The sequence below is a fragment of the Eutrigla gurnardus genome (genome assembly GCF_963514095.1).
Source record: "Eutrigla gurnardus genome assembly, chromosome: 17".
NCBI lineage: Eukaryota > Metazoa > Chordata > Actinopteri > Perciformes > Triglidae > Eutrigla > Eutrigla gurnardus.
The window spans coordinates 21,444,875-21,456,580 of record NC_139928.1 but is presented as its reverse complement, the minus strand read 5'-3'; the positions used below and the strand labels follow the sequence as shown (position 1 = coordinate 21,456,580).

Here is an 11,706-nt window from a genome sequence, read left to right as displayed (position 1 = left end):
TTACTTTGCCCACCAGGTGTCCTTGTTTTTCCTCTTTTATACTGTTTTTCATGGTTGTGAGGGGATTTGTAGTTATAATTTAGGTCCGATGTTTTCCTGTCAGTTATAAGCTCTTAACTGTAATGTTCAAACTGATGTATCGGTATGTATTCTAAGATCACAGTGTTGTTTTATATTGCTGAGTGGTGCAGAAAAAGACCAGAAGGCAATTCATTTAAATCATTTAATATTTGCAGGATCAAATAAATGTTGGAAAACAATCACTTAAAGAGGAGTTTGATGGCTGAAAACTTTGGCATCGGCTCTACTTTTGGAGATTCAAGGAACGACAAGCTATTTCTAATATTCCAACATTTACATTTACATTTAGGTCATTTAGCTTTTGTCCAAAGCGACTTACAATAAGTACATTTGTCAAAAGAAACAAAGAAACCACAACATATCATTGCCGATAAAGTAAGAGCTAAAATAGAACAAGTGTTAGATCCTTGTCTGAATAAAGTAGTTGCCGTCAGCAAACATACCTTAAGTACATTAGTGCTGTGATCAAAGTGCTATAGGTAAGGGTGTTTTTTTTGGGAGGGTGGGGATATCAGCTGTGTCTGATAGTCTCGTCAGCCTGCCCTCATGTTTTCCCACCTGGGCCCCGTTCCTAATCAGTCCTGGTGTATATAGTCTGTGTGTTCCCTCTGTTTCCTTGTCAGTTTGCCTGCCTGTTTTTGGGACTCTTCTTTGTTTGCTTGGGAAGGTTCTTAACTCAAGAAGTGACCCGGAAGTAAACAAGTGGCCGCCATGATAAGAGCTGCTTGATTTCTCTAAATTTGAAGGAAAGGAGCTGCAATGCTTCCTTTCAGATCTCCTTTAGCATAGGATGCAACAGATCTTCCTGTACGAAAGGAAAGGAGATTACACCGACCCACAATTCCTTGTGAGGGCAACATTTAAAGTGACGCACACCTCGGCCGTTCACGAAAACAAACTATATCCATATTTACATATTTAACAATGACTTTCATGCATTACTTTTTACTATTCAACCACCGCCCCAGTGTCTGTTTGGGTCTCTAAATTACAGTTCTTCTTCTGTAAACCAGAAATCCAATCACACCGAGGACGAGAAGTACCACTGCAGCGATGATGATGATGATGATGACGGTGGTCATGTCAGCGGGATTCTCTGTTGAGCACAAAACAAGATTATTATGTTTCTCTAATAATCAATGTAAACAGTGATAATGCAGCACAAATAAAATCATGGTAATAATTCTGGTCTAGATCTGAGCAAATCAATCAGATTTTATTGTCATCTTTAGACACGGAACATGCTGAAATGAGATAACCTGCATTGATTTAATATTAATCTAAGCCTTAAAATTATAGATACAAACTAGAGGAAAGAAACTGACGACTAAACAATATTAGGAAACAAAACTCCCCGTCCACATAAAAACACATGAACTGTTCCTGTAAACTAAGCGTGTGCTTCCAAACTTCATCACGTCTGGTTGCTCACCTTTGTTGCTCCTGATGACGTCCAGTGTGTTGACGATGTCCTTCTTCACACCAGAGAGCTTAAACACACACTCGTACCTGCTCCGGTCTTCAGCTGCCACTGAGAGTTTCAGGTCGGCACTCATCTGGAAGGTTCCATCGTGGTTGGGGAGGATCTCTCCGAGGTCCACGTCCTCATGGAGATCCTCTCCATCTCTCCTCCAGATCAGTACGGCTCTTTGAGGGTAGAAACCTGTAGCGTGGCAGCTGATTGGAGATGAGGGAGTCTTCTGGAGGAAGGACACTGAGGGAAGCTCTGAGGAGAGAGAGGCGGGTTAGAGGTTCTTAATCCTTATTATTATGATCTGCTGTGTATTAATGATCATGTCTGATGTATCTGAAATGCCTTAGTGACACATACACCATTTATGTTTGTATGTATTAAATGTAAATAACTGTGATGTGAAGATAAGTGAGAAAAGAAGAGACAGAAGGTGGTAAAGGAGAGAAGGAGGCAGAGGGGATGAAGGTGTGTGTGTGTGTGTGTGTGTGTGTGTGTGTGTGTGTGTGTGTGTGTGTGTGTTATGTCGGTTAGAAACAAAAGAAGGAACAAGCCACATTTTGTCTGGAGAAAGGAAGGAAGCTGCTTTGTCTCTTGTTGGTAAGTCAGAAACTAATTGTAGATTTGGGTTTAGGCATTCTGTGAGTAAAGCTAGTTGTAACATTTAGTCTTGTGTTGATAGCTTGTTGTTTACATTCTTGTGAATCTGTCTATACTGAGTGGGCAATTAGCTAGTTTCAGCCAGCTTAGCTGTAGTGAATAGACTTGATTGGAGGGAGGGGCACCAGTCTGTGCATGAGGTAAACTGAGCACTTAAAAGGCTGTCACTACAGCGTCAGCTGCAGCGCCAGGACATCAGAACGAAGACAGCTGAACAAAGACAAGGGAGTCTATCTGTGGGAGTCAAGACATCTGAACAAAGACAAGGGAGTCTATCTGCAGGAGTCCATCGAGGAAGTCCATTGAGGTAGGCATAACATCTCAACCCCCTCCCATCGCAGCCATGTGTCTTATCCCAGTCAAGACATCACACTGGAGAAGATTTTACCAGACACCCTTCGCTTGAGGAGCCCATCCATCCAATCTCTGCTACCCACCATTCTCCACCGGTAAGGGACTTGAAGTACTAGGGGGGCTGTGGAACTGCCAGTCTGCAGTCAAGAAGGCGGGCACCATTTCAGCCTATGCCTCCCTGCAGACTCTCCACTTCCTGGCCCTAACGGAGACCTGGATCACCCCAGAAAACACTGCCACTCCAGCTGCCCTTTCAACTGCCTACTCGTTTTCACACTCCCCAAGATGAACAGGGCGAGGAGGAGGAACTGGGCTCCTCATCTCACCCAGGTGGTCCTACCAGGTCCTTCCTCTGGACCACCTACCCCGATCTACACTTGAATTCCATGCCGTCTCTGTCACCCTTCCTTTCAAGCTCAACATCACAGTGATCTATCGCCCACCCGGTCCTCTCTGTGACTTTTTGGATGAGATGGATGCCCTCCTGAGCTGCTCCCCTGATGATGGCACACCACTCGTCGTCCTCTGTGACTTCAACATCCATCCGGGAAAGCTGCACTCATCTGAATTCATTGACTTCTTTTCCGCATTTGACCTCACACTCTCCCCCTCTCCACCAACTCACCGGGCCGGGAACCAACTTGACCTTGTCTTCACAAGATCCTGTGGCATCTCGGCACTCTCTATTACCCGCTCACAGTGTCCGATCACCACATCCCTCCCCTCTACGCCTCGAATGGTCACCAGCCACCGCAACCTGAAATCCCTTACTCCCTCCGCTCTCTCCTCAACTGTTATTTCCTCGCTACCATCCTCAGAACAGTTCTCCTTAATGCCTACTGAGGAAGCCTCCTCCATCCTGATGTCCTCACTCTCCTCTTCTTTGGACACTCTCTGTCCCCCCATCTCACGACCTGCGCAATCATCTCCCTCCCCTCCCTGGCTGTCTGAACCTCTGCGAACCAACAGATCATTGTTGCGAGCGTCAGAGAGAAAATGGAAGAAATCGGGCCAGCACGAGGACCTTGCTCACTACCACCTCCTCCTCTCTGACTTCACCTCAACTGTTTCGGCAGCTAAATCTGCCTTCTACCTGGCAAAGATCAACTCTTCTGCCTCCAACCCCAGGAAACTCTTCTCCATGTTCTCTTCCCTCCTCACCCCTCCTACCCCCCCCCCCCCCCCTTCCTCCCTTACTGCCGATGACTTTGCAACTTACTTTACCAAGAAAGTAAATGACATCAGCTCCTCATTCACGCCTATTCCCTCCCAGAAGACATCTCCCCCAACTCTCAACTCTGATGGTCTTACCAGCTTTAGCCCCCTCACCTCTGAAGACGTTCATGCACTTGTTACATCTAACCGTGCAACCACCTGCTCCCTTGACCCGATTCCCTCCTCTCTTCTCCAGGACATCTCACACGACATCTTGCCATTCCTCACCACCCTGATCAACTCCTCCCTCACCTCAGGTGTCATTCCAGCGGATTTTAAGGCAGCTACCGTGAAGCCTCTCCTTAAAAAACCCACCCTAGACGCTACTGACATCCAAAGCTACAGACCTGTATCTCTTCTTTAATTCCTCTCTTAAACCTTGGAACGTGCCGCCTACAACCAACTGTCATCCTATCTCTCACAGAACAACCTCCTAGACCCTAATCAATCAGGATTCAGGACTGCTCACTCCACTGAGACGGCCCTCCTCACAGTGACCGAGTCCCTGCGAGACGCCAGAGCCTCATCCAACTCCTCCGTTCTCATTCTCCTCGACCTATCTGCTGCATTCGACACAGTCAACCACCAAATCCTCCTCTCCACTCTGGCTGAACTTGGCATAACTGACTCTGCTCTCACCTTGTTTACATCATACCTTACAAATCGCACCTTTCAGGTCACATGGAATGGCTCTATGTCCAAACCCTGTTCTGTGGACAGGGGTGTCCCTCAAGGCTCAGTATTAGGACCACTTCTGTTCTCACTATACAGCAGATCACTAGGTTCTGTTATTACATCGCATGGATTCTCCTACCATTGCTACGCAGATGACACCCAGCTGTTCCTCTCTTTTCCCCCGTCCTCTGACACTCACATTGCAACTCGCATCTCGGACTGTCTGGCTGACATCTCTGTCTGGACAACTGCACATCACCTCAAGCTTAACCTGAATAAAACCGAACTCCTCTTCATCCCAGGGAAAGACTGCCCTCACATGGACCTGTCGGTCACTGTCGAGGGCATCACAGTATTACCTTCCTCAACTGTGAGGAACCTGGGTGTAATCCTCGATGACCAACTATCCTGCACCCCCAACATCACTGCTGTGGCCCGATCCTGCAGATTTGCCCTCTACAACATCCGCAGGATTCGGACCCTCCTCACAAAGGATGCAACGCAACTCCTGGTCCAAGCACTGGTCATCTCCCGCCTTGACTACTGCAACTCTCTCCTGGCCGGACTCCCGGCCTCTGCGACTAAACCATTGCAGCGTATCCAGAACGCTGCAGCACGCCTTATCTTCAATCTCCCCAAATTCTCCCATGTGACCCCCCTCCTCCGTGACCTCCACTGGCTCCCTGTTTCAGCACACATCCAATTCAAGACGATGACACTGGCCTTCAGGGCCATCAATGGAACGGCACCCGTCTACCTTCAAACACTGGTCAAACCTCATGCCCTGAAGCGAGCACTTCACTCCTCTACTTCAGCTGGCCGGCTGGTACCACCATCGCTGAAATCAAACAAATGTCGCTCAGCAAAGTCCAGACTCTTCTCTGTTGTGGCGCCTCAATGGTGGAACGAACTCCCGACCAATGTCAGGACAGCAGAGTCATTTGCCATCTTCCGAAAAAGGCTCAAGGTACTTCTTTACTCAGATGAGGACCTAACACTTGTTCTATTTTTAGCTCTTACTTTATCGGCAATGATATGTTGTGGTTTCTTTGTTTCCTTCTTTTGACAAATGTACTTATTGTAAGTCGCTTTGGACAAAAGCGTCTGTTAAATGACCTAAATGTAAATGTAAATGTAAACATGAACATGGTGTCCATGAAACCACATCAGGTCATGTGATTCTACCTTTTCTCAGCAGAGAGCTCCTCCCGTTGTTCAAATGCTTCTTCAGCCAATCAGGACAAATCTGGGTGAGGTAGTGTTTATACTGTTCTATCAGAGCTTTATCAGCATCCCACTCGTGTTTGGTGATGAGAGCCTGTTGTTTTGCAGCGATCCATGTCTCTGTCTTCAGGTCAAACGCCATGAAGTCTTCTCCATCATAACCCTCTTGATTATAACCATTAACTTTATTAGTCTCATCATCCCATTCACAGCCAGCCAGCCTCTGGAAAATGTGGACACCTGAGAGAGAAGAGAGAGAGAGAGAGAGAGAGAGAGAGAGAGAGAGAGAGAGAGAGAGAGAGAGAGAGATAGAGAGAGAGAGAGAGAGAGAGAGAGTTTTTATGGATTATGGATTGATTGATGATGATGTTATTTTTCCTTGTTTGTGTTGGAGATGTTTTTCTATTTCTCTAACAGGTGATGAAATATATTTTAACTTTTTATGTAGTTTTTATTTTGAATGTCTTCTTTGTGTTTACTTTGTCTTCTTACATCTTTGGATCACGATGGAAATACGTGTTTTCACTTTGACATGTGATCCTATTTTCTTTTTCTGATAATCCATAAAGAGAAATCAATCAATCAATCAATCAACATTCTCATATTTGAGAAAGTGGAACTAGAAAATGTTTGACGTTTTTTCTTAATAAAAGACTTGAATCTGATTATCTGTTGATCAACCAGTCGATTGATTGTTTATTGTGGCATAAATACACTAAATACTCTGTAATATCCTCCATATTTGTGGCTCATTATTCTTCTGATTATTGATTATGTCACAATCGCTGTTTTTTTAATTCAGAAAAAAGTTCTGAGAGGTTAAAGATGAAATCTTCAAATCTTTTGTCTGAACAACACTGAACAGTATTTAATATAAAATGATATAAAACAGAGAAACGCATACATTTCTCATATTAGAGAAAGTGGAAGTAGAAAATGTTTGATATATTTATGAAATAAAGACTTCCTCTGAGTATCAACAGCTGATCAACTGGTGGATTCCTTCTTCCAGCGTTATATAAATGTGTATTATGGCACAGACACACTGGGGCACGGACAGTGAATCTAAGCTGTCCTTCTATCATATATTTGTGAGTCATGTATCTGATGGGATGGACACGCTGAGATCTGAAGGAGATGTGGACCATGAGGTCCAGTCAGCCCGCTTCATGGAAACCTGCTGAGCCTGGTCTGGTATGTGGACCAGCAGAAGCAGCCCGGGTCCCGTTTCCAGTCCTGCTGGTCCGTTCAGAAAGCAGCCGCTCATGTTCCTCCATCAGCTGTGTGTCCTGAAACAAGCTGCTGCTGCAGCACACTTGTTGTGAAGCAGCTCGCTGTGGGACGCTCACTGGACCTGCTCTCAGGTCAGTAGACCTCTGGAGCTTATTATGGGATGGACAGCAACACTGAACCAGTGTAGTCCAGCAGCATCCAGTAGTCTCAGTCATGTTCCTGTCTGACTGTGTGTGTGTTTATTAAAATACAGGATGAAAGTATAAACCAAATGTTGTCAGAATAAAGTCAAACATAAACAAACCTCCAGTTTGGTTGAAGCGCTTTTTTAAAACTTCAATGTTGTTTTTGGCGAACTGCTGATCACCCACAAAGAGCTCTGTCAGAGTCTGCCAGTACTGAGGATCATCTTCTGTGATTCTACTCATCCAGTCCTGTTTGGGTTCTACTCTCCTGGTGTTGCTGTCATAGTGAGTTATCTCAATGTCATCAACCAACCCAACAATCACAAACTCTGGGAAGTTTGGGACTCCAGAGGACGAAGTGAAGAAATACTTCATGGAGTGAATCTCTGCAACACAAGATGAACGTCATGATCTCAGTTTTTATCTTCAACAAATCACTGAAGAATGTTGTTTTCCTGCACACACAATCCAACAGAACTACATTCAATACACGTTGATAATATCTGCTGTACTCAACAAACACAAACATGTTTCTGGTGCTTTTGTCTTGGAAACTGTGTTTATTCTGATATGAAATAGTGAAGGAGTCTCATATTTAGGTCAGTTGTGTTCCTGACTTTGGTTGACAGAAAGCAGTTTGTAGAAAGAGGCGTTGTTCATTTGATTTCATCTCCATGTGAAGTGAAAGTCCAGTTTAGTTTCCAGTTCGTGGAGTGGTTTCTTCTTCAGGGAGCATCGTTAGTAGTTTACACTCCTCAAGCGAGCAACTTAAAAGCCAACAACTAAAGTGTGGACTCACCTGCGGCCACGCTGTGGAGGCCGACGGCCAGGAGAAGAAGCACAGTCCACGTCTCCATCGTCACCTGTCCTTCTCAAGCTGTCTTCAACTCTTCACTTGTTATTATTGTGGAGGCAAAGTGATGACGTCCGAGCTGCTGCTCTATCCGGGCTGAAGTGAGGCTGAGACCAGGAGGAGCGCTGACTTCACCCTCCGTCTGAGCCAATGGGGATTTTAGCTGAGCATTACATCACTAATAGCCGGGTAAAGCCACTGAGGTTAATGACGAAAGTCGAGTGATGTTATTTCAGGACGCTGGAGACACTTTATTCTGGTTTCTCAACGCTGTCCGCACCTGAAAGGAGCATTTAACCTCCTGCTGATCAGCTCTGCTGTGATCATCTGCAGGCTAATGCAATGTAATGTGCAGAAATGTATGAATGAAGCTCACATGCAGTAGAGTCTTAGTCTGCTTGTGTTCAGTCTGGCTGTCGACAACAAACAAGAGCTCCAAATGTGTCTTCATTGATGTTTGTCTTTTAGCAAAATGGCGCCCGGCGTCAGTAGAAACATCGAGAAACGGAGAGTTCCTTCGTTGTGTTGAGAAAGTGTCTGTTAGCTTCACCAGTACTGACCCTCCAGAGTCTCTGTATGTCTGGATAAACCTGTCTGGATGGGCTTTTCATTTATTATATTATTATTTATTCATTTATTTATCTGTCTGAATGTTTTAGCACCGACTCATCTCTTCCCGTTAGCATACGAAGCTAAGCTAGTTAGCTTAGCATGCTAGCTGGATCGCAGCATCGCAGCGCTAGTGGGAGTTTGATGGAGAACAAACAGAGTATGACGGAGTTTGTGACCAGTTATAAGCTGGTCACAAAGGCAATTCATTCAGTTAGATTTTCATTTGCAGGATCAAATAAATGTTGGAAAAAAATCACTAAGTCATCTCTTGTTACATTCAATTCCATTTCATTTATAGGCAAGATGGTAGCCTACCACAGAAGAGGAGTTTGTTGGCTGAAAGCTTTGGCATCGGCTCTACTTTTGGAGATCCAAGGAACACCAAGATATTTCTAATATTCGAATATCAGCTGTGTCTGATTGTCTCGTCAGCCTGCCCTCATGTTTTCCCACCTGGGCCCTGTTCCTAATCAGTCCTGGTGTATATAGTCTGTGTGTTCCCTCTGTTTCCTTGTCAGTTCCTTCTGTGTATTTGGTCTAGTATGTTCCTTGTGGTTCGGCCTGTTATCCCTGCTGTCGTGTTCCTTTCTGTGGGTTTTTGCCTGACTGTTTTTGGGACTTTGTTTTTTTGCTTAGGAAGGTGTCAACTGAAGAAGTGACCCGGAAGTAAACAAGTGGCCGCCATGATAAAAATTAATTCTCTAAATTTGAAGGAAGGGAGCTGCAATGTTTCCTTTCAGATCTCCTTTAGCATAGGATGCAACAGATCTTCCTTTACGAAAGGAAAAGAGATTACACCGACCCACAATTCCTTGTGAAGACAACATTTAAAATGAATGAATGTGATGATCTTGGGTTTTGTTTGTTTCCCCTGTTGTTTTGTAGTTTCTGTCTCTTATTGTTGTTGGTTTCCTGTTTTATTTTGTAGTCCTTCTGTCTTGTGTTGTCCTTCTTTACTTCCTGTTGCTTCAGTTAGCATAAAGTTGCCAAAAATCAATATCCTTCATATCAATAAACTGAAGATCACAAGATCTGTAAGCATATATGGAATCACAAAAAGACCATTTTGGAATATCAGACAATTTATTGAGAAAAAAAAAACAAAGTAGAAAAGCAATAAAATTGAGCAACTTAGTTGTGCAATCATCTACTTGATGCAACACCAGAAGTGATTCTGAGCATCGCTGCTCAGTTTCTACCAAACTAAGAGAGCAGACGTCCGCTGTCCCAAAACACCAGCAGGACATACTTTCAGAAACATCTCATTTCATTTTCACCATCAGTGTGCTGAGAAGCTCCAAACAGCCCAGAAGCCTTTAAGGACCCCCGATCATAAATATAAATATATAAAAAATATAAATATATTTCAAAAACACATCAAAAGAGATGAAACAACCAGATCTCATGTGAACAAATAATAATAATTCATTTCCTTTATGGGCGCCTTTCTAAACACTCAAGGTCACCATACAAAGTCAAATAAAAACAATGAGAGCATCAATCAGACATTCATCACAGCGAGCAAACCCTAATAAAACAGTGTAGAAGGAGCAACTGAATTAAAGGGAGGAGGCTTGTCTAAATAGATATGTTTTCCAGTGAGATTAGAAAGTGGGGATGGAAGTGGAGTGTTGATATCATGAGGCAGAGAATAAACAGCACATTTCCACGTGCCGTTATTAAGCATTTCAGGCTTTTCCCACGTCGTTCAGCAACAGCGAAGCGGTCGCACAACTAAATTAGATTTAAGGAAACTTCACGGTCGGGCTTCAAATCAGTACGTAATCTACGCAGCATACGTACGGAAACAAGTTGACAGGAAATGTGTTGTGAAACTATGAGCTTTTAAAAGAAAGCAGCAACGCTCCGGGACACAGGTCTGGGACACCGGTCTCCTTGGTGCAAGTCGTGTGTTTGTTTGACCCTCCACCGGCAGACTCACATTCTAAACGTCCTCACTTGTTCACGACGCTGCTTCTTCATGCAGATGTGTTTACGTTGCAGTGCAGACGCCGTGGTGTACGAACGACTAACAAGAAGCTAGAAAGGCGTTCTTATTGCAGCGACGGGACGACGAATTGTTGCGTCAATCATTCGCCGGTTGGAGAAAACAGGCTGTTTGACACATCATCATATTCCAGACACACGAAGAAAAACCTCTAGGAAGTCAATCATCGTAAAAACAATCTTACGTTTTCAAGAAATATACAAACTATTTACACAATTGGAAAATGTGTGTGTGTGTGTGCGTGTGTGTGTGTGTGTCGGGGTCAGCAACACCGATCCAACAACGGAGAGAAAAACTCTAATATCTGTTATCTCTCGTTATCATCAAACTGCCGGATGCTACGAGTGTAGATATGAAAATGTGAATGCACGTTCATGGATGTGTGTCGACATGTGAATTTACATTTGTGAAAAGCCTGACAGCATTAAAAAGCATTTAAAAGTATTAAAGTTCAGCTATGCTGTATTATTTATAGATGAACACACAAACCTCAAAATTACATTTCTAAACTAAAACAAAAAGCAAAAATCCAAATCGTACTTGTAAAATATATACCAACCTAATTTTGAAATGTCGTATTCCAATCAATGAGCATCTACGATGACATCACTGACAGCATCGATAATCCTCGAACAAGTCGCTTTTCAAACTACGCATCGTCATTTGATACATTTTTAATTCTCAAATATTGATTATTGCTCCTTTTAAAGCCTTGTTGCGTTTGGCAACGTTAATGTTTTGGCCACGTGAATATCAGGGACATTAAACCGGTTTTGTCGGTGATCCGGCTCTTTTGTTTATGTTAGATTTCAGACTGTGTCAAACTTTGTACATAACAGAGTCTGAAGTTATGGACTGAAGTTCACCCTCCTCTTCCTGCAGTCACTCACATCTGTCAAATACACAAGCATTTAAAATGAACAGTGCAAAACGTAATAATATGGCAATAAGGTATCAGGAATGGAAGGTGTGAAACCACTGGGATAGTACAGACGTCACACATTAGTTACCTTTTATCCAACGGTGTGTTGCTGTTTGAACTCTGAGTCTGAAGAGACCAAAATACAAAACAATAGTCAAGTAAAGGACAAAATCAGATAAAGAAGCGTTTTGTACGGACAGACAGATGGATATG

At 43.7% G+C, this 11,706-nt stretch overlaps 1 protein-coding gene across 1 annotated transcript; it reads right to left on the bottom strand.

Moving 5' to 3' along the window:
• Positions 1-209: 209 nt before the first annotated feature.
• LOC311028073 (DLA class I histocompatibility antigen, A9/A9 alpha chain-like) lies at positions 210-8,039 on the bottom strand. The gene is made up of 5 exons (XM_084032345.1): positions 7,898-8,039; positions 7,218-7,484; positions 5,642-5,920; positions 1,514-1,807; positions 210-1,177 (listed from the first exon to the last, which is right to left on the bottom strand). Exons 1-5 carry the CDS (start codon positions 7,953-7,955, stop codon positions 1,065-1,067), a joined length of 1,011 nt encoding a protein of 336 aa, XP_083888471.1. The 5' UTR covers positions 7,956-8,039; the 3' UTR covers positions 210-1,064.
• Between the last annotated feature and the right edge of the window lie 3,667 nt (positions 8,040-11,706).

Bases quoted from the DNA above. Each gene is read 5' to 3' on its own strand.
- LOC311028073 (XM_084032345.1), bottom strand. From the start codon at position 7,955: ATGGAGACGTGGACTGTGCTTCTTCTCCTGGCCGTCGGCCTCCACAGC. The intron at 5,921-7,217 runs GTTTGTTTATGT...CTTCTCTCTCAG, and splicing joins GCGCTTCAACCAAACTGGAG to GTGTCCACATTTTCCAGAGG. The intron at 1,808-5,641 runs GTAGAATCACAT...CTCTCTCCTCAG, and splicing joins GAGCTCTCTGCTGAGAAAAG to AGCTTCCCTCAGTGTCCTTC.